The sequence below is a fragment of the Acinonyx jubatus genome, chromosome C2 (genome assembly GCF_027475565.1).
Source record: "Acinonyx jubatus isolate Ajub_Pintada_27869175 chromosome C2, VMU_Ajub_asm_v1.0, whole genome shotgun sequence".
NCBI lineage: Eukaryota > Metazoa > Chordata > Mammalia > Carnivora > Felidae > Acinonyx > Acinonyx jubatus.
The window spans coordinates 4,498,688-4,522,008 of record NC_069384.1 but is presented as its reverse complement, the minus strand read 5'-3'; the positions used below and the strand labels follow the sequence as shown (position 1 = coordinate 4,522,008).

At 45.9% G+C, this 23,321-nt stretch overlaps 1 protein-coding gene across 2 annotated transcripts in view; it reads left to right on the top strand.

Moving 5' to 3' along the window:
- Nucleotides 1–22,832, top strand: part of FAM3B (FAM3 metabolism regulating signaling molecule B) — a 42,159-nt gene extending 19,327 nt beyond the window's left edge. For both annotated transcript variants that reach the window (XM_027041579.2, XM_053220537.1), the window contains 5 exons: nt 14,316–14,374; nt 15,576–15,626; nt 16,650–16,737; nt 17,878–18,010; nt 22,702–22,832. In XM_027041579.2, the coding sequence (XP_026897380.1) occupies nt 14,316–14,374; nt 15,576–15,626; nt 16,650–16,737; nt 17,878–18,010; nt 22,702–22,791 (421 nt within the window). In that variant the 3' untranslated portion in view covers nt 22,792–22,832. The remainder of the gene's footprint in view (nt 1–14,315; nt 14,375–15,575; nt 15,627–16,649; nt 16,738–17,877; nt 18,011–22,701) is intronic.
- The last annotated feature ends 489 nt before the right edge of the window (nt 22,833–23,321 follow it).

Here is a 23,321-nt window from a genome sequence, read left to right as displayed (position 1 = left end):
AGACTCAGATAAAGGCAGGTTAAAAGGGACAGGGGAGTAAACCCAGGCAGAGGCCTACGGAGCGTCACTTGCCGGGCATAGCGTTGTGGTTTTTTTGTAGTCGACTCACGGAGCAAGAGTGCTGGGTTGTGGTGATCATCATATGAAGAAAAAATACAATTTATGTAGAAAGACAAGGCGGTTCTCTGCTGCTCGTTTCCTTAGTGCCACCAGCCCTTACTGGGCACCGCAGCCATGCCGGCCCCAGGGACAGCAGTTTCTATCTCTCAGCAGCCTCTTTCCTTACTTCCCATCTCTAATGGCAGCCTCGGACTGGCCCTTGTTGGCTTTCCCAGGTTAGGCATCATCTATGGGCCGGCCACTCAGTAGGTGAGCGGTCCCCCCACAATGCCCACTGCTGTCTTCCTCCACACCGTGGTCCTGACCCACGCCTTTTAGCGTCATCAAACCCCAGCATTTGCATCAGTAAGACCGGCAAGAGAAAATCCAGAGGACTTTTCCTTGATATGAGTGTGTTACCGAGGGGGAAATGGTTGGAGAAAGGAGACCTCCCAACCGACGGTGGTTGGAAGGCCCAGGCCTCAGTAGTCACAGCGGCGTTTACGAGGCAGGCGTGAGTTAGTGCGTTGTTGTCCAGGGTCACTGTCACTGGAGACGGCCATGCCTTCCGGAGGCATGACCTTACTTGTTCGCAGCTGAAAAGTCACCCGGATGTGGGGAAAGGTCACATCTTAAGGTCAGAGTCAGTGTCTCCGTGTCAAGTTTTGGTTACGTGACTGTGATGGTTGGTCTAGGGATAGATTCAAATGGTGGCCTCCAGTTTTTTTTGCTTTTTTTTTTTTTAATATTTATTTATTTTTGAGAGAGAGAGAGCATAAGTAGAGGAGGGGCAGAGAGAGAGGGAGACAGAGGATCTGAAGCGGGCTCTGTGCTGATGGCAGAGAGCCTGACGCGGAGCTTGAACTCACGAACGGTGAGATCACCACCTGAGCTGAAGTCAGATGCTCAACCGACTGAGCCACCCAGGACTCCCTGTTTGTTTTTTTTTAAACACGGCTAAGTGAAGGTTCTTCATGGCTGAATCACATCGTGTACAACCATCGTGTCTCCTTGTCTTTTTGTTGGTTGTCAGCTTGCTTGGTTTTCTGTTACTTACATCAGTTTAATCCCAAAATGTTCTTCTAGTTAAAAAAACAATCTAATGTCCCATCAGATATCCACCAAGTTCCTCTTCTGGAGCCTTCCGACCCACTTGGGTCAGCCAGGTTGCTCTCGGGTCACCGTGCAGCTGCCGTCTGGCACCCCTATCCACCATCATCCTGGGACGGCCTTGTCTCCCTCTCTGGAATTTTAACTCCTTTTTCTAAGATATGGCGCCTTGCACTTTCCTGGTCCCCTCCTGTGTTTTGCTGAAGGCAGGCTGGGCGATCAGACACCACCTGGATAGCAAACCCAACCAGATACGGAGGGTGATCAGCTATCAAAGGGAGGGGGACCCGGATAAACTGACTTAGCAGAGTTCTTCTAAAATTGGACAATGGAGACATGAGCACAACGTTCGAAGTCAGGCCTAGTTAAACAAGGAGCTCAGGGGAGAGTTTGGTGAAGGAGAAAATCCGTGTGAGCAGAGGGGCACCAGGCAAACCCACTCCTGGGAGAGTCAGGCTCTGCCGATGGCCGGCGTGGGTTCCAGATGCCCCGGTGGCCTTGCAGAACCCTCCAGAGACTGCAAGGCTCCGTCCCCCTGTCTTTGGCTTAGGGTCAGACTCGTATTGCGGTCTGATAGCTCTCCCCCCTTAACTCAGCCCCTTCCCCCTCTCCTCTTGTAGGCAGTTCCCCTGATACAAATTCTTGTGCATTTTATCCTGTTCGGATAGCTGCTTCTCAGAGGATTCAGATTAGCACAGTGAGAATGACCGTTCCCCCATCGTCTGTCCAGCCCAGCATGTTGACAGAGACTTTGATCTCTGCCTCTCTGAGAGATAGAAATTGAAGTCTCAGATGAGATTTTTACTTTCACTGCTTTTGCCATGAGTGAATTGAGGATCTTTTAAGCTAAGAGCCTTTGTGTTGATTTTCTGTAAACTGTCTGTTCGTATCTCTTGCCCATTTTCACCTCTGTCACTGACCTTTTTATTGGTTTACAAGATTCTTTACCTATTAAAGTAGTCTTTTTTGTGTGTTTGTAAAAAATCTTCTCCGTATTTTATCTGTTCACTTATTAAAATGCTATTTTTAAAATATATGACCTTTAACAAAGCCAGAAACACTGTATGGGGTGCCTGCGTGGCTCAGTCGGTTGAGCGTCCAACTTCGGCTCAGGTCGTGACCTCGTGGTTCGTGGATTTGAGCCCCGTATCGGGTTCTGTGTTAATAGCTCAGACCCTAGAGCCTGCTTCGGATTCTGTGTCTCCCTCTCTCTCTCTGCCCCACCCGTGCTTGTGCTCTGTCTCTCTCTCTCTCTCTCTCAAAAGTAAGTAAACGTTAAAAAAAAAAAAAAAACGAAAGAAGAAAACCTGTATAGTGAAAGCAAAATTTAAAAATTTTAAAAAGCAACAAAACCAGAAAACAACCCAAGTATGATGGTATGACGAATAACTAGTAGGTCTCGCATGATAGCAGGTGGTCCGAAAGCTGCCAGTTCAGGGGAAACAACTCTTAGATTGGATCACGGCACATAAACCTCCAATTTTTATGCTAGACATAAAAGCATACACATACCCGAGAATTGAGGTCACAGGGCAAACCACCGGCCTGAAAATGGGAGAGATGGGCAGATCCCCAGAATCCCACGTCAGCTTGGAGCCAGCATCAGGCAGGAATCCTTCAGGGGCAATTGGTCAGTTGCTGCTGATGGGGGCTTTGGACCATTTTGAGAGATTAAAACTCCTGCAGGCCAAACCTTGGAGGGATCCCTACACTTTCCTGAGTTTTTCTGCCAGGAACCCCACCAGGCTCTCAGAGTAAAGATCAAAGAAAAAATCCCCTCCTGCTTTTGTCAGGGGGAAGGGAAAACAGCAGGTCTGAAATATGCCCCCAGGGCTCTGTTCTCCTTCACGATGGCCTGCCTTCAAGAGAAACTTTTTGCCAGAGTCTAACCAATGTGGGTTTTCCCTGATACTCACCGACCTGTGGGAGGAAAATACCCAACACCAGAGGGGCCCCCTCTAAACCAGCCCCCTCTAACCTTCCTGTCTCACCTAAGGGGTCAAAGAAACAATATGGCCTCTTGTGAAGCTCACCGCCCAAGTAGCACAGGCTCCCCAAAAGATTGAGACTCAGTCTTGGGACTGTACAACATTTCCCCTTCCCCCACATCTTAACATCACACAAAAGAAGCTCCTTTGACATAACAGGGGTTTGCAGTTGGTTGAGCATCTGACTCTTGATTTTTGCTCAGGTCACGATCTCATGGTTCGTGAGATTGAGCCCCGTGACCTCCTGCTGTTAGCATTGAGCCTGCTTGGAATTCTCTCTTCTCCCACTCTCTCTCCCCCTCCTGTTCTCTCTCTCTCTGTCCCTCCAAATGAATAAATAAACATTCAAAAAAAAAAAAATAACAGAGGGTTACAGCGTAAAAGAACCACAAGGCTAAACCCAATTTAAAAAAGAGTCTCTAGGCATATCCTAGACATAGGAGAGAAATTTTAGCCTTTGGCACCTACAGCCCACAGCAAATACCAAACACAGCTCACTCCTAGTCAGGTGAACATAAACACTCATGCTAAAATTCTATTTACCTCTGTTCCTTTTTTTCAAAAAAAAGTATTCACTTATTTTTTCATTTCCATGCAAGTTAGCATATAGTGGCAATAATGATTTCAGGAGTAGATTCCAATGATTCATCCCCTATGTATATGCCCAGTGCTCATCCCAACAAGTGTCTACGTTAATGCCCATCACCCATAACCCTTCAGCAACCCTCAGTTTGTTCCCTGTATTTAACAGGCTCTTATGTTTTGTCCCCCTCCTTGTTTTCGTATTATTTTTCCTTCCCTTCCCTTATGTTCATCTGTTTTGCACCTTAAATTCCACATATGAGAGAAGTCATATGATTTTTGTCTTTCTCTGAGTGACTAATTTCACTTAGCATAATAACCTCCAGTTCCATCCACGTAGTTGCAAATGGCAAGATTTCATTCTTTTTGATTGCCGAGTAATATGCCATTGTATCTATATACCACATCTTCTTTATCCATTCATCCATCGATGGACATTTGGGCTCTTTCCATACTTTGGCTATTGTCGATAGTGCTGCTATAAACACGGCGGTGCATGTGTCCCTTCAAAACAGCTCACCTGGGGGCACCTGGGTGGCTCAGTCGGTTGAGTGTCCGACTTTGGCTCAGGTCATGATGTCACGGTTGGTGGGTTCAAGCCCTGCATCAGGCTCTGTGCTGACAGCTCAGAGCCTGGAGCCTGCTTCAGATTCTTTCTCCCTCTCTCTCTGCCCTTCCATGGCTTGCATTCTCTATCTCTCTCTCTCAAAAATAAACAAACATTAAAAAAATTTAAAAAACAGCACACCTGTATCCCTTGGATAAATACCTAGTAGTGCAATTGCTGGGTCGTAGCGTAGTTCTGTTTTTAGTTTTTTTGAGAAACCTCCATACTGTTTTCCAGAGTGGCTGCACCAGCTTGCATTCCCACCAGCAGTGCAAAAGAGATCCTCTTTCTCCGCATCCTTGCCAACATCTGTTGTTGCCTGAGTTGTTAATGTTAGCCACTCTGACAGGTGTGAGGTGGTATCTCATTGTGGTTTTGATTTCTATTTCCCTGATGATGAGTGATACTGCGCATTTTTTCATGTGTCAGTTGGCCATCCGGATGTCTTCTTGGGAGAAGCGTGTATTCATGTCTTTTCCTGATTGCTTCACTGGATTATTTGGTTTTTGGGTGTTGAGTTTGGTAAGTTCTTTACATTTTGGAAACTAACCCTTTATCTGATATGTCATTTGCAAATATCTTCTCCCATTCTGTCGGTTGCCTTTTAGTTTTGCAGATTGTTTCCTTCACTGTACAGAAGCTTTTTATTTTGACGAGGTCCCGGTAGTTCATTTTTTGCTTTTGTTTCCCTTTCCTCCGGAGATGTGTTGAGGAAGAAGTTGCTGTGGCCAAGATCAAAGAGGTTTTTGCCTATTTTCTCCTTGAGGATTCTGATGGCTTCCTGTCTTACATTTAGGTCTTTCATCCATTTTGAGTTTATTTTTGTGTCTGGTGTAAGAAAGTGGTCCAGGTTCATTGTTCTGCATGTCGCTGTCCAGTTTTCCCAGCACCATTTGCTGAAGAGACTGTCTTTATTCCATTGGATACTCCTTCCTGCTTTGTCAAAGATTAGTTGGCCATACATTTCTGGGTCCATTTCTGGGTTCTCTATTCTGTTCCATTGATCTGAGTATCTGCTTTTGTGCCAGTAGCATGCTGTCTTGATGATTACAACTTTGTAATGCAGCTTGAAGTCTGGGATTGTGATGCCTCCAGCTTTGGTTTTCTTTTTCAAGATTGCTTTGGCTATTCGGGGTCTTTTCTGATTCCATACAAACTTCAGGATTGTTTGTTCTAGCTCTGTGAAGAATGCTGGTGTTATTTTGATAGGGATTGCACTGAACATGTAGATTGCTTTGGGTAGTATTGACATTTTAACAATATTTGTTCTTCCAATCCAGGTGCATGGAATATTTTTCCATTTTTTGTGTGTCAATTTCTTTCATGAGCTTTCTATAGTTTTCAGTGTATAGATTTTTCACCTCTTTGGTTCAATTTATTCCTAGGTATTTTATGCTTTTTGGTGCAATTGTAAATGGGATCGATTCCTTGATTTCTCTTTATGTTGCTTCATTATTGGTGTATAGAAATGCAACCGATTTCTGTGCATTGATTTTTATAGTCTGCCACTTTGCTGAATTCATGGATCAGTTCTAGCAATTTTTTGGTGGAATCTTTTAGGTTTTCCATATAGACTATCATGTCATCTGTAAAGAGTGAAAGGTTGACTTCCTGATTGCCAGTTTGGATGCCTTTTATGCCATTGTGTTGTCTGATTGCGGAGGCTAGGACTTCAAAACTATGTTGAATAACAGTGGCAAGAGTGCACAGCCCTGTTGTGTTCCTGACCTCAGGGGGAAAGCTCTCAGTTTTTCCCCATTGAGGATGATATTAGCGGTGGGCCTTTCACATACAGCTTTTAAGATCTTGACGTATGATCCTTCTATCCCTACTTTCTGAGGGTTTTTCTCAAGAAAGGATGCTGTATTTTGTCAAGTGCTTTCTCTGCACCTATTGAGAGACTCATTTGGTTCTTGTCCTTTCTTTTATTGATGTGATGTATTACATTGATTATTTTGTGGATATCGAACCAGCCCTGCATCCTGGGTATAAAGCCTCTTGATCATGATGAATAATTCTTTTAATGTATTGTTGGCTCTGGTTGGCTAGTATCTTATTGAGGACTTTTGCATCCAGGTTCATCAGGGTACCTCTGTTCCTTTTAACTGGCATACTATGCCTAGCTTTCAAAAACAAGTAACAAGCACACTAAAGGTAAACAGCACAGTTTGAAGAGACGGGGCAAGCATCAGAACTTGACTCAAGCATAGCAGAGATTTTGCAATTAGCAGACCAGGAATCTGAAACAACTATGATTAATATGCTCAAGATTCCAATTGAAAAAGTGGACAAAATACAAGTACAGATGAGCAATGTCAGCAGAGAGATGAAAACCCTAAGAAAGAATCAAAGGAAATTAATTACTGTAACAGAAATGAGAAACACCTTTGATGGGTTCACCAGTAGACCAGATACAAGAAAGGAAAGAGTTGGGGAGCTGGAGGATATGTCAATAGAAATTCCCAAACTGAAAGAGGAAGAGAAGGGAAAAAAAGACTGAAGGAAGGGAAAAAATGCAACAGAATATCCGAGAACTGTGGGACAAGTGAAAAGGTATAATGTGTAACAGGAGTACCAGAAGAAGGGAAAGAGAAAGGAACAGAAATATTTGAAGCAGTGTTGCTGGAAGTTTTCCAAAATTATTGACAGGCCCCAAACCACAGATCCAGGGAGCTTAATGGAACCAAGTAAGATAAATACTAAAATATCTACACCTAAATATGTCAAACTACAGAGGATCAAAGACAAGGAGAAAAATCGTATGAGAAACCAGAGGCAAATAAAACAAAGTAAAAAAAACCAAAAGCACCTTACCTACAAAGCAACAAGGTGAAGAATTATATTGGGCTTTTTTTCAGAAACCAGGCAAACAAGAAGAAAATGGGGTGAAACATTTTAAGTATTGGAAGCAATGTGTTGTCCTGTGTTACATTCCCATCAGTGTATGAGAGTTGATCCACCATCATGCTGCACTAACACTTGTATGCTCAGTCCTTCCAATCTAGGACATCCTAACAGGTGTGCAGTGGTATCTAAGTTTCTAATCTGCATTTTCCTAATAACTACTGATGTCGCACCTCTTTCTGTGTATGTATTTGCTATATGTATATCTTATTCGATGAAGTGTCTATTTAAGTCAGTTGTCCATTTTTTAACTGGGTTGTTTTCTTTTTAAAAGAAATATTTATTTAAGAGGCGCCTGGGTGGCTCAGTCGGTTGAGCTCCTGACCTCGGCTCGGGTCACAATCTCACAGTTCATGGGTTTGAGCCCCGCATCAGGCTCTGTGCTGACAGCTCAGAGCCTGGAGCCTGCTTCCAATTCTGTGTCTCCCTCTCTGCTTCTCTCCTGCTCACGCTCTGCTTCTCTCCCTCTCTCTCTCAAAAATAATATTAAAAAAAATTTTTTTTTAATGTTTATTTTCGAGAGAGACAGTGAGAGAGCGTACACGTGGGGTAGGAGCACAAAGACAAGGGAGCAGAGGATCTGAAGCGGGCTCTGTGCTGCCAGCAGCAGAGACCCTGATGCGCAGCTTGAACTCATGAACCATGAGCCTGAGCTGAAGTTGGATGCCTAACTGACTGAGCCACCCAGGTGCCCCTGGGTTGTTTTCTTATTATTGACTTTCAGATTTCTTTATATATTCTGTATCCAAGTCCTTCATCAAGTACATGATTTGCAAATATTTTCTCCCAGTTTGTGGCTTGTCTTTTTTCTTCTCTTAACTGTGTTTATCAAAGAGCAGAAATTCTTAATTTTATTGAAGTCCAATTTACCAGTTTTTAATTTTAGGATCATATTTTTTGTGTCCTATCTAAGATCCTGTCTGCCCAACCCAAAGTCACAGAAATTTTCTTGTATTTTTCTTCTAGAAATTTGATACTTTTAGATTCTTCAATACATATACTGTGAGATACCCATTTGGGGTTAATTTCTGCATATGATGTGAAGTCTGGATTGAAATCACTTTTAAATGTGGATATCCAATTGTTCTAGCACATTTATTCAAAATACGGTCTTTGTCTACTGAATTTGTACCATTGGTCAAAATCAAGGGACCATATCTAATTCTGGACTCTCCATTCCCTTCCACTTGTCTTTCATTATATAAACTGCCCTGATAAATGTAGCTTTACAGTAATTCTTGAAGTTCAGTAACATAATTTCTTCAGTTCTGTTTTTCTTTTTCAAAATTATTTTGACTATTTTAGATCCTTTCCATATACATATGAATTTTAGAATCAGCTTACACATTGCTACACAAAACTATTGGCTTTTGATTGGGATTGCATTGGGTCTCTAGATCAATTTGGGGAGAATTGGCATTTTAGCAATATTGAATCTTTTACTCAAGAAACATAGTTAGCTCTCCATTTATTAAAATTTTCTTCAACTTGTCTCAGTAATGTTTTTACTGTATTCAATATACACATCTTGTAGCTCTTTTACTATATTTATCTGTAAGTATTTCATTTTTGATGCTGTAGTATACTGAAAATTTTTTTAATTTCCAGCTGTTTGTTACTAGCATATAGAGATACGATTGATTTTTGGATAATGAGCTTATATCCCACAACCTTGCTAAACTCACTTATTAGTTCTAGTAGTTTTGTTTTTACATTGGATAGTCTATGTAGATGATAATGCCATCTACCCACCCCCAAAAAAAGAGAGTTTTACCACTTCTTTTCTTTTTTTTAAGAATAGTTTTTGGGGCACCTGGGTGGCTCAGTCGGTTGAGCGTTCGACCTCAGCTCAGGTCATGATCTCGCAGTTGATGAGTTCCAGCCCCGCATCAGGCTCTGTGCTGACAGCTCAGAGCCTGGAGCCTGCTTCCGATTCTGGGTCTCCCTCTCTCTGTGCCCCTCCCCCACTCATGCTCTGTCTCAAAAATAAAGATAAACATTAAAAACAAAAAAAGAATATTTTTTTAGGGAGGGGAGGGGCAGAGGGAGAGACAGAAAGAGAGAGAAGGAGAATCTCAAACAGGCACCATGCTCAGCATGAAGCCCAACACGGCATGAAGCCCACGACACTGGGATTGTGACCTAAGCCAAAATCAACTGAGCCACCCAGGTGACCCTTACCATTTCTTTCTTCATCTGCATGCCTTTGCTTTCTTTTCCTTGCCTGATTACACTGGATGAAACCTCCGCTACAATGCTGGATAGAAATGATGAGAGTAGACATCATTGCCTTTTTCCTTGTCATAGAGGAAATGCATTCCATCGTTCATCATTAAATATGATGTTAATTAGGGATTTTTCATAGAAACCCTTTATCAGTTGAGGAAATTCCTTCTACCTCAAGATTTCTGAGAGTTTTTAATCAGTGATGGATACTAGATTTTGTCACGTTTTTTTCTGCATCTCTCTTTTTTTAATGTTTATTTTTGAGAGAGAGAGAGAGAGAGAGAGACCAAACACGAGTGGGGGAGGAGCAGAGAGAGGGAGACACAGAATCCAAAGCAGGCTCCAGGCTCCTAGCGGTCAGCACAGAGCCTGACATGGGGCTCGAACTCACAGACCGCAAGATCATGACCTAAGCTGAAGTTGGATGCTTAACCGACAGAGCCACCCAGGCACCTCTATTTTTTTAATGTTTAATTTTTTAATTAAATTATTTTTAATTAATTTTTTAATTTTTTAAATGTTTATTTCTGAGACAGAGAGAGACAGAGCATGAGCAGGGGAGGGGCAGAGGGAGAGGGAGACACAGAATCCAAAGCAGGCTCCAGGCTCCGAGCTGTCAGCACAGAGCCCGATGCAGGGCTCGAACCCACAGACCTTGAGACCATGACCTGAGCTGAAGTCGGACGCTCAGCCGACTGAGCCAGCCAGTGTCCCTTCTGCATCTCTTGAAGTGATTATATAGTTTGTCTTTTTTAGTCTGCTAATGTGGCAAATTACATTTTTGAATATTAAGCCAACCTTGCATTTCTGAGGTAAGTCCCACTTGCTTGTGATACATCATCCTTTTTCTATATTGTTGGGCTCAATTGGCTAAAATTCTGTTAAAAATTTTTGTATATGCATTCATGAGAGATATTGGTCTATGGTTTTCTTCTTATTTTTTTTTTCTGGTTTAGTATCAGGGTGGAGTATATTGGTGAGTATTCTCTCCTTTTCAATATTCTGAGAGAGTTTGTACAAAATTGGTATTATTTCTTTAAGGATTTGGTGCAGTTCCCCAGTGAAGCCTTCTGGCCTGGAGTGTTCTTTGTGAGAAGATTTCTAACTGCACATTTCAATTTCTTTAATAAATACAGAGCTACTCAAGTTATCTGTTTCTTCTCAAGTGAGCCCCATTATTTTGGGTGCATAAAGAAAAACCCCATTGTTTTCCTTACACTACACACGATACTCTGAGTGCATCGTACCCAATGTGTGGTAGGTTTTTCCCAACATCAAGCAATTATCTGCCACACCAGCTGGGTGGTCCATAATTCAACTCGATTCTGACCCTACCTGAAGATGGCCTCAGACTCCACAGGTTAAGGGCTTAGTCTCACAAGACTCTCTCCCCCCACACTTCAGATGCAATCACAAGTCCCAGATTGTTCCTATGCTTCTGACTGACTGGCTATAAATCCGAGTTCCCGTGACCTCCTCCTTGGGTTTCGTTATTTGCTAGAACGGCTCACAGAACTCAGAGCAACACATTTACTAGTTGGTTATAAAAGAATATGATAAGGAATACACACATCTACGTAGATACACTCACACATAAGTGTACTCATATGTGTATATATACCTATATGTAAAACACAGGCGTAAACATATATTAATCATACACATGCAATTTGCTTATTTTTGACATAAAAACACACACTGGAGGAGTAAATCAGAAACTAAGAAAAATTAATGGAAATGAGAACAGGGGATAAGGAGAACAAAGTGGAGGATATAGGGAAGATTTCTTTGGGTATAATTTTATTTTGTGCACATAACGGTGATTTTTGAACTGCATAAATGTATTGCATATTCAAAAATGAAATACAATCCAAAGAAAAACAAAAGAAATTCTAGAATTGAAAACAGGCTGAAATAGGTCCACTTGGACATCAAATGTGTAATATAATTACACATCTCCTTGTGCACATGTGCATATACTTCAGTTGGATATTGTTTTGGGGGGTCGCACAGCTATGCTCAACTTCAGTGATATTCTAGGGGGACTGGTAAGACTCAGTAACAGCTAATACTTACAGATAAGGTTTATTACAACAAAAGATACAGAACAAAAGCTTCTGTGTTGTCTGGTAGTGGGGAACTGTCTCAGTGTATGTTGAAGTATCTTTATTTCATCTTCATTGTTGAAAGATGTTTGTTCCAAGGTTGTGTTTCAACCCATCCAGATACCGTTCCATTGTCTTCTGGCTTCCATTGTTTCTCATGAGAGTCAGCTAACAACTGAATTGCTAATCCTGTGAAAGTAACAGCCTTCTTTTCCCTCTCCTATTATCTGTATGATTTTTCCTTGTCTTTGGTTTTCAGCACTTATACCCTGCTGTGTCTGTTGTTATTGCTGTATTCTCTTTGGTGTTCATTGTGCTTCTTTTTTTAAAAATTTTTTTTTAACGTTTATTTATTTTTGAGACAGAGAGAGACAGAGCATGAGCAGGGAAGGGGCAGAGAGAGAGGGAGACACAGAATCTGAAACAGGCTTCAGGCTCTGAGCCATCAGTACAGAGCCTGGCGTGGGCTTGAACTCACAGACTGCGAGATCGTGACCTGAGCCAAAGTTGGACGCTCAACCGACTGAGCCACCCAGGCGCCCCTCGTTGTGCTTCTTAAATATGTGTGAATTGAAGGCTTTCATACATCTAACAAATTCTCTGACGTTGCATCTTCTTCTCCATTAACCTTCTGTTCCAATGAGACTCCTAACGGAACATATGTCAGATCTTACTATTTATTATATTCTCTATAGCCTTCAGTCTATTTTGTATTTTCCATCCTTGTATCTCTCTGGTTTTCCTTGTAGACAGAGCTCTTTTCCTCTGAACTGTCGTTCAGTTCACCGGTTCTTCTGTGCCTAATCTGCTGTTAAACCCCTCTGTTAACTACCGATTGTTAAGCGATTTTAGCTTTAGAGCTTCATTTTACTCTTCTTCTAATCTTCATGTCAGTTTTTGTAGTTTCCAGTTCAAAAATTTTCATTTATTGTCTATATTACATCTATATCATATTATCTATATCTATATCTATATTATGTCTATATTATCTATAATATCTATATTGTTTCATTTATTATCTTCTTTATCGTAAAGTTTGTTGGGCAATCTATTTGGAACCCTCACACATCGTCACTATTCTCTATTATTTTCTCCTGTCTCATCGACACTTGTTTACGTTGGCATCTCTCCTTATGTGCCAGGTGACATTTGATAGTGTGACAGACCATGCGTTTGAGAAGTTGTGCTGATTTTTTCTTAATTAAGGCCTTAGATGATATATTCTTCTGGGGATTTTTGTTTGCTTATACCAAGGACTTGGAACCATTAGCAGAATAGAACGATCTGAATAAATGCTAAGGATTGAGATTTGGCGGGGGCGGGGGTCATCCAGTTGACTTAAAATTTGGAGGCAGCTATTCAAGTTCTGATCTATTTCTGGTTCATTCTTGTTTTTAAGATTCATCTGTTTTTGATCCCAACCCAAAGAGATTGGAGGATTTGATGTGGCCTTCCGTTTGGGGGGCCCAGCTTCCAACTTCTGTCCCCCTAGCCTCACATGGTTGTCAAAAGTGCTACTCTTCTTTTTTGACACTTTTTCTGGAATTAGCAAATGCTCCTGAGGCAAAGTAGATTTACATGCTGAGCTCACCTGCTTGAAACTTCGTGTTCTCCCACATCCTGGCTTTGGAACTCTTCACTTCCTTGTTAGGTCTCCAGTACAGTCAAGTAGATAGACTCTTCAAGTCCCATTTTTAAATTTTTCTCTCTGAGACGTTAGGTTCAGGTGACCCCACTTGCCATGATCACAAATGGAAGTTTCTTTTTCTTTTTCAAGATACTATAGAATATTCTCAAAAATTGTCAAAAAGCTATGCCTCCAAAAAGGACTTAGCCTGAAAAGCCCCCAGGAGAGTTTTGCTAAACTTGTCAAGAGCAACATATTATAGTGCCATATTCACTGCTCCCAAGCATGGGAAAAGGAGGGAAACTTCCAGCTTCTTTTTGTGACTGTATCGCTGATTATAAAACTTGACAGAGGGTACATGCACACACACACACACACACACACACACACACACACACACACACAATTCCAGGATCTTCAGTAATAGATACCATCTCCCGGAAAGTCAGTCTTCTTACTGGTTTTAGGGCACAATTCGTTTGAAGTTGACATTTCCTATTCTCCAATTTAAAAGTGAAAATTAAGTGACATGATATAAGGCATTTCTTTGAGGAGGTAAGCTGGGTTCTGTTTTGTGGTTGGATAAAAGGATCATCAAGAGTCAAGCAAAGCCTCCGTCAGTACGAGGACAGAGGGTGTATACATGGGTACCAGCCTTGAGTTAGGTCTATTTCCAACTGACCCACCTCTTAGGACTTCATAGCTGTAAGATGGGAAAATGAATGGTGGTGAGATAGTCGAGGATTCAGTGAAACAATATTTGTCAAGAGCCCGCGCGACACAAATACTTGATTTTCCTCTTCCTGGCCATTTGTCTGGATTGTAAGATGAAAGACAGTTTCCAGGTTTTCTGAGGGACCGAGTCTGTGGAAACTTGGAGCTGGGTATGTGCGGAGCGAGTATGGGGGTGGCTTTCAAGGGCGCTGGGCCAAGGCCGGTGTGGACCTGTGACGGGATGGTAAGCACCAATGGCAGTGTCTCTGTTGAGAGAAGATTTTATGGAACGGGGAGGGCTACTCGTTGCTTAATAAGAAAGGGACTCTGACTGACCCTTATTTATATTTCAGGCTTATAGGAGAAAAGACTGGAAATGTTGGAAGAGGAATAAATATTGCCATTGTCAACTGTGAGTTATTAAATGTTTTCTTTCAAACTTCTCTAAAAGCTCCCATGATTGGGTTTTCAAAGATACCTTGGGTTTTTTATGATTTTTGCACACGATCTAGTCTAGGCTTATATCTGAATGCGTTTTTAAATTATTGGGTTATTTTTATAATGCCTCACTGTCCAGATTATTTGTGGTTTCTACAAAAAAAAATGGGGTGGGGGGCTCCTAGCTGGGTCAGTCAGAAGAGTGTGCAACTCTTGACCTCAGGGTCATGAGTTCGAGCTCCATGTTGGGTGTAGAGTTTGCTAAAAATAAATAAACTTTTTTAAAAAGTCAAATATAAATAGGCTTTTAAAAGCCCCCAAAAAATAAAAAGGGCCCACAGAAGGCAGGGCTAAAACCAGCTAAGCATGCTATGGGGGCACAGACCGGTCTGGCATTGCTCTTGGATTCCTACGAGCCCTGCAGAGGGTGGCACCAGCAGCCAGTCCCCACCTCTGTGAGAAAATGCCACTTGGGCCTCAGGGGAAGCCAAGCCTGGCATCCTCGTAGACCTGGGAAAGACATCCTGTCACGATTGCCACTGGGGGCCCATGACCGTGAGAACTGTTGCAGGCTTGGGGAATGGGTTTTTCAACGTTTATTTATTTTTGGGACAGAGAGAGACAGAGCATGAACGGGGGAGGGGCAGAGAGAGAGGGAGACACAGAATCGGAAACAGGCTCCAGGCTCTGAGCCATCAGCCCAGAGCCCGACGCGGGGCTCGAACTCACGGACCGTGAGTTCCGTGACCTGACTGAAGTCGGACGCTTAACCGACTGTGCCACCCAGGCGCCCTGGGGAATGGGTTTTGTGTGTGTCCTGTGCCTGACAGCAAGCTGAGCACGCGGTCCCCTGATCGCGGGGCTGTGGGAACCAGAGAAAATGTGCCCGCTCTGGGAATCAGGCTGGGAAATTAAAATATGAAGCGGAGAGGGCTGAGGTGGGCACCCCAGTGTTTCTGTGGGAGAGGTGGGTGTGGCAGGAAAGGGTAGGGTCCACCTAACTGAAAGCAGACAGGAGGAAAGTTCTAGAACAGCTGTTCAGCCATGACCTGACCTGCCCACAGCAGCCACGCTTCCTGGAAAGACGAATGTGTCGTTTTGAGCACCGTGGTGCCACAAATGCATCCCGGGGTCCAGTGAACTTTCTTTTAAAAACTATTTCTTTTTATTTTTAGATATGACTGGGAAAGTGATGGCAACACAGTATTTTGATATGTTTGAAGGAGGTAAGAAAACTCTTCCTATGAAAATTAAAATGAATTCTAAACATTAAGATTAAAAAGAAAACACAGATAAAAATGTCAAACATTCTTATTTTGTCTACTAAAAACGTTCCAGAAGCTCATGTGAATATTCTAGAACACTCTTACACAAGCCCTCCTCGTCTCTAACTGGATTCATATGGTGAAGTTTGAAGGTGTTGTCTAGAAAATGTCTTCTCTGATCACGCTTGTCCTGGATCTTTTCTTCTGTTCCTTCATCAGATAATGGGAAAGGGAAAACATTTTTTTAAAATCAGATATGTGTAAAATAATGTGATAAGCCTCCATCCCTGAACAGCATCATTATCCCTATCCTGTTCGTGATGTCCCGCTGGGCTAGGCACACGCATCCCTGGGATGCACTGGACTTGACCGCAGTGGTCAGTCAGGATATAGCAGCCCCTTATATTTTTATTGAACAGTGAGGCTTATTAAAAACAAGTCTTTATAAGGACAACAGAGAAATTAAGAGATGGCTGGATGCGCCTGTTGGGCACTACGCATTTTTACTCTGTAAGTAACAGAAGCGTCACTATAAATGACAAGCCCCCGTGGTAAAACCATGGGGGCTTGACATTAGCCCTTCCTGTTCTTCCCGCAAGACCTACCGTGCTCGGTCTGGTCAGCACGTCTGATTTCTCACCCCCATTCTGCATATGAGTGTCCTGGGGCCACTCTGCTGTCAGATGGTTCCTCTCGGGTCAGGGCTTCATTAGTCATTGCAGAGAATAGGCCACATGTGCTGCGGTCTCAAGGTCGAGTCATAGAATCTTAAGGAGCCGCCCGTGCCCCTCGCCTCTGCTGGTTGCTCCGTGGAGCCCAGCAGCCGCTCACTCGTGGACCAGGAGTACCATTTACGTGGTCGTGGGAGGAGCTCCAGGAACTGGAAGATTCCGAGCAAACACAGCAGCTAAGAGCAGAGGAGGCTCAGCGTCCGGGGCCAGTGGACCGAGAAGACCCTAAAACTGATTTGCCTTGACCCAACAGATAACTCCGGACAGATGATAAACTTTATTCAGAGCGCACCGTCAAAGTCGTTGCTTTTCATGGTGACCCACGATGATGGCGCCAGCAGGTGAGCGTGTACAGATTTGTCGCAGCGGCAGGGGGGAAACCAGCTGGCAGAGAGCGCCAGGCCAGCAACAGGGCCCCTCAAGAGCATCCTGTAGGAAAGAACACAAATCCAAAGGGCAGGATGCTTTCTTAAGGAGAAAGGATGGGAGCCTCTGACAAAGCAGCCTGTGTTCCTAAAAAACCCATGAGTAGCCAGGGGTAAGTCAGTACTAGAAGCTAAAGAATCTTTCCAGGTAGCAAGACGGAGCCACCACTGACCACAACTAGCGCAGGAAAGCTAACACTTGGCCCAAAAAAGCTTAAACCCAGGGCTGGACTCACAGAAATAGGAAAGGGAGTTGAGAAAATTCTCTGTAGGAGCACCAATAGAATGAAAAAGACACGCCCATACACGCACAGTACTCTCCGTAGGGAGAGGTCCATCTGGCTCCGCGTTTCTCGCAATTCTGGGTAAACGCGTGCACCTTCGCTGCCAGACTTCCAAGGACCTCCAAGTGCTTCTGTGCGCTGCGTTTCCAAGGTGGATCCCGAACCCAGCATTCCCAGCTTTATGTGACCCCAGCCCTTATTTTTAATAGAGGATCTTACCAGACTGAAGTTATCTGGTGCACACTTGGAAAAATTCCGACTTCGCTCCCTCGGGGAAACTCTGAGCTCATTGTTTTGTTTTTGTTTTTTTCCTTTCCTTGCTGCCTTCCTTCCTCTGCTTACTCGAAATTGCACGCTTTTACGATGGTTGGCCTTGTTTTCCATTTTTTGTTTTCTTTTTTGATACTGACCTTTGTGAAAATGAAAGGGACCATTCTGACCTTTGCTGTCATCTTTCAGCAACTTCTGTCTGCTTATTTTGTGGTCAGGAAACAGGAGGGACAGCAGAGCCCAGTGGTTACGTTGGCTGGATGCGAGGACGTGACTGCACCCCAAGACACAGGGCTTTTGAGAATCGAGAGTTAAAACTGTGTGTCCCACACTGGTCTTAAGGAGTCCCTCATGTTGTCACGTGTTTAGAAATCAGATATCCTCCCGCTGTTTACGCCAGGAGGAGGTAGATTGATTTAGAAGCCCCTTTCCCAGGACAAAGAGGGGTGACCCTCTGGTGTCTCCACATGCGACCTTCACACGCCCTCCCTTCTCCCCCCAGGTTGAAGGAGGATGCCAAGAAGGTCATAGAAGGACTTGGAAGTAAACACATCAGGAACATACAGTTCAGGTCGAGCTGGGTATTTCTCACAGCCAAAGGCCTTCAACTTCCCGAAGAAATTCAGAGAGAAAGTGTAAGTGTTTTTCAAAGGTCCTTTCCCACAAACGGTCCATAGAGCGCGCTCTGTGATTTGAAAGGCTGTGGGTTGGTTACGGCCGCCTACCTCCGAGACATTCCCAAGTCCGGGAAGAATCACAGGGAGGTGTTCGAGATGCCCTTCTAGGTGAAAGAGCCCATCGCACAGTGTGGGTAACCCTTTTCACGTTACACCGTGAAAAGGCGCTCGACTCAGGTTCACACTGCCCAAGCCTGTTTAAAAGCCGAGGACGCTTGAGACTCCACAGTCCGGGACAAGCCTCTCTGTCCTTCGCCTCGGCCGTGAGACCCGTAGCCGCACCGGTTTGGGGACTCACCCAGCCTGTGCACGTGATGCGCTTAAAGCAGCGGGTGCCAGACACACACTGGATGAATGCAGCCTTCATCGGTGTTGTTGCCAGAAGTCCACGCGTCATCGAGTCCCCCCCACCGTGTCCTCTTTGTGGAAGGAGAGCAAAGACCGAGAGAGTAAGGTTTCTAATGCAGGAAGTCGGTCGCCTGTGAAACTTCCAACGGAGCATCGGCACCTGTCCTGGGGGTCACAAGCGGGCGCCCCTGGGGACCGTCACACAGCCCCTTGCAGAGTCGCCGCTCGCTGGGACACACGACAGCTTCTGGACAGGAGGGGTTAGCGGCATCGGAGTGAGGGCCCCAGCTGCTCCTGCGCAGGAAAGGCGCCTCCTTTCGAGGAGCCAGAGACTCGCAAGGAGGCAGTGGGCGTCTGGAGGCCGTCGTAAGAGGCTGCTTCCGACTTTAGGCCAGGTGCCCTCCTGGCGCCCTCTGGTGTGGTGACGGGTCTGGGAAGGGAGACGCACAGAAACAGACAGCAGGGGGGTCTCTCCTCGTTCGCAGGACCACCCTGGCTGGAGACGGGGGGGGGGCTGGGAGAGGTGGGGCTTCAGTGTGGCCGCACAACCAGGTAACTCGCGACCAGCTCCCAAAGGAAGGCCCTCGGCTTCTCTGATGCCCTCCGCCGTAGCACTCTGGAGGCTGGGCAGCCGGGGTTATTTTAGCACACCTCTAAAAAAGCACGTTTCCCCTTGTAACTCTCAGGTTCTTTTACCGACAGGAAGCCAGCCTCGCAGAACACGTTAGGAGTGTTTACCTGGCGCCCTAGCGTAGACTTCTTGTTACTAATGGCTGGGTCCGGACACCCAGTGCCCAGCAGGGACCTCAGCGACCTGTCCTAATGAGAAGGGCGTTCCCTGGGCTCCGCGTGGTAGCGCTTGTCTGGGCCAGGGCCGCCTGGACCCACTCTGCTCCTCGAGGTGAGCTGAGCCAGGGGCCAGGCGCAGCCACATAAGGGTCCCTGGGGATTGAGTGGGAACGATGAGCAGAGAGCAACTTCCCGGAGCTTCCCCTGCCCCGCCACGTCGCACTCGTCCACCCCCAACCTGCCGTCCCTAAAACACTGATGCCCAGGCCGTATGCAGGCCAGCCAGACTAGAGTCTCAGGGTGGGAGCTGGCTGGTGATTCTGATGCACAGGAAGGGTTGGACCCGCTGCCCTGATTTGCACGGCGGGTTGGAGGCCCTTGCCCCAGCTCTCTTACCCTGTGTCCTCCCCACCTGCCCACCCCCCACCCCCTCCACCAGCTCCCTCAGCCTCTCTGGGTGCCTGGCTCCACCCCCATGCCACCTGCCCCAGGTCAGGGACTCCAGCCAGAGCCCAAGCCTGGCCGCCTAGGGGCGCACTGCCCTTACCACCCCACCCTCTGGTGCCTGAGTGGGTCCTCAGTATCAGAAAAGCCAGGCGTGAGGCTTGAATCCCTTCTAACTCAACGTTAACATCTCAACAAACAGGTTCCCTACTAATGTTCAGCTAAGACACTTAAAATAAAACCTCATTTGAATTGCAAAGTAGCAGTGGCCCTTGCTCTCCAGGCTTCTCTTTGAGAAAAAGTTTCTGGAAGAGGAGGAATCAAGGAAAGAGTGGGTTTCCAAACGCGGTCCTGAGTTCAGAGAACCCATGTGTTTTGAAACGGTGGGGGGGGGGGGGCAGGGGGGTGGGAGGGGGGGCTCGAAGGGAATTTTGGGAAAACGCGTGTCTTCCCTGCATGGGAGGGTTGAAGATTTTTGCTGCAGTGGCTACAAGAGTATCCTGATGAGACCTGAACCTGTGAGCGGGTTTTGCGAGGGCTGTTAGAGCCGCGGCTTGGGGACACACAAGGGGGTTTGCTCAGATGCCAGCGAGGCCCGAGCTGGGGGCCTCGTCTCACCCAGAGCTTGAGTCGGGTACTGTCGGGGGATTCACATGTCTTCCTGATTTGGATATGCAGACTTGCTGCGTGGACTTCCCCGAGGGTGACGTCTGGCTGTGTGGGATGGGCCTCCGGAGCCCTGGGTGGCCCCCAGCCACTGTCGCATCCAGCCCCCTGCTGGTTCCAGGGCATAGCCCGCAGGTCATTCTCGCGTTTGGAAGCCTCCACCAGCCCTCTACACACCAAACTGAATCTTAAAACGTAAGACGCTTGCTTTCTTCCGAGCTACCCAGGGAGGGATCTGTCCGTCATCGTTCCGTATCCCCGTGGTATCTTAAGGGGAGACTCACGGTGTCCGAGACCTTGACGTCCTGCAGGCAGAGGAGGAGGATGTCCTTGAATTCCTTGCCGCAGGAACCCACCTAGGCGGCACCAACCTTGACTTCCAGGCGGAACAGCACCTCCACAGAAGGAGGAGTGGTGGCGTCTACGTCATGAACCTGAGGAGAACCAGGAGAAGCTTCTGCCGGCAGCTCGTGCCATTGTGGCCATTGAAAAGCCGGCTGATGTCAGCGTCCCTCTCACCCATGAATCCCTGGCCAGCGAGCTGGGATGCAGCTGGCCGCTTCGCTCCTGGAACCCTCCGGAAGCAGATCCAGGCGGTTGCAGACCCCAGGGCTGACCACCAGCCTCCCAGGGAGGCATCTCATGTTAACCTGCTTCCCGTCGCTCTGTGCAGCCCCAAATCTCCTCTGCGCCGTGTGGACCGGTCACCATCCCATGCAACACCAAGGGAGCTCACTCGGGGGGACGCCGGCCTGGAAGGTTCTGCGCGTGGGTGGCTGTGGGAACTTGTGCCTGATTTCCGCTTCTACGGAGGCCTGAAGACATTGTAAGGGAAGAGCAGGCCGCTGTTGGAGAGGCTGTGACCAAAGAGGAATTTCAGGGTGAACGGGCTGCTCCGGCTCCTGAGGTCACACTGGCCTGAGGCGGGCAGGTGCCCTCTCTGCCTGTTTGGCACTTTACCACTGGAGACTGAGCAGTCAGCCTGTCGCTGAGGACTGGTCCACAGCTTCCCCTGCTCAGGCCACTGAATGGCTAGGAATGACCCCTGATTCTATATTTTATTTTTTTTTATTAAAAAAATTTTTTTAATGTGTATTGATTTTTGAGAGACAGAGAGAGATAGAGCATGAGCAGGGGAGGGGCAGAGAGGGAGGGAGACACAGAATCCGAAGCAGGCCCCAGGCTCCGAGCCGTCAGCCCAGAGCCCAACACGGGGCTCAAACTCACACGCTGTGAGATCATGACCTGAGCCGAAGTCGGACGCTTAACCGACGGAGCCACCTGGGTGCCCCTGATGCTACACTTTCAATGTGAATTTTATCTTAGTAAATCTGTTCTATAAAAAAAGGAATGTAAAACTGGAATGAAACTCCTGGAAAGTTACGGAGACTACAGTTCCACAACGATGCGTGTGATCCCTCCTGTGCTTTAGATTAAGGCGTTCCGTTATCTGTGAAAGGATCAAAGACGTGAAAAACTAAAGCCCAGTCAGGATGAGCACACATTTGCTGAGCAAGGGACTGTACAGTTTCCCTGAAAAACATACAGTCCTACTCCCAGAGAATTGGAAAGTAGGTGTTCGAGCTATGCGGCCCAATAAGGCAGCTCCTGGCCACATTTGCATTTACATTTAAATTTATTTAAATTAAATAGAGTTTAGGGGTGCCTGGGTGGCTCAGCGTGTTAAGCATTGGACTCTTGATTTCTCGTGGTTCATGAGGTCAAGCCCCACACCAGGCTCTGCACTGATGGCCCAGAGCCTGCTTGGGATCCTCTCTCTCTCCTTGTGTCTCTCTGCCCCTCCCCCACTCGCACACACGTGTGCACACTCTCTCTTTCTCTCCCCAAATAAATAAACATTTTTGAAAAAGTGAAAAAAAAATGAGTTCCTTAGTCATAGTAGCCACATTTTCAGTACTCACTAACCCAAATGTGACTCTACGGGATAGCATAGACTCCTGGATAGATATCTACATCATTGAAGAAAGTTCTAGAACTGCATTAACACCTGGTTCCAATATTATTAAACAAACTTTTTTTAATGTCTATTTATTTTTGAGAGAGGCAGGGAGCGCGAGCAGGGGAGGAACAGAGAGAAAGGGAGACACAGAATCCGAAGCAGGCTCAAACTCACAGACCGCGAGATCATGACCTGAGCCAAAGTTGGACGCTTAACCAACTGAGCCACCCAGGCGCCCCCCCGGCTCCAATATTATTATTTTTTCTCCATTATTATTAAGAAACATGTTGAGAAAAAAAAAAATCAAGTACCCAGAGTAGTTTGGAGCGAATCCCATTTTAGGAAGTGATTCTGTTTTTATGACTTTGCTCATCGCTGACACATTAAATATTTGTTAATTAGATTGGTGGATACAGAAAATTCTTTTTCTTTTTTTACACAGATCAACCACTCTGACAGTGCAAGGAACAGATACTCTGGCTGGCCTGCAGAGGTACAGATAGAAGGCTGCATACCGAGAAAAACAAGCTAACGTTGCGCGACCTTAATAAATAGGTTATGTATAGACCAACACCGTGTGGAATGACCCGAGCATCTTAACCAACGGTCAATATCTGATGAGTATTTGGAGTCTGTCTTCAACCGAGCAGTATTTGCTAGCTGGATACAACCTTGGCACACGGTGTTTTTACGCCGGGATTGATCTAGTGAGGGCACTAATGAGCAGGAAGGCTGACATGGGTAGGAATTGTGAGGGGAGGGAGGGTCTGGCCTGGCAAGGAGCTTCTGGGGGAAGCGAGCTTCACGTAGACAGCCCTGCATACACAAAACCTTTATTGTGTTAGCACCAGGCACACCCTCGTTTTGGACCTGGCTCTCCCAGGAGACTGCGCACAGAGGGCTTACCAGAGCTGCCTTGGTCCACTCCAGCTAAGCCCTTAAACTCTTCCTGGGGGTCCGTGAACTTACTCATTCACCCCAGCAATCTGGCCGCACCTGCCTTCTGGCACCAGCATCATGGAAGTGAGGGAGACCCAGTCTCTCCCGTGAACGTGGGGGTGT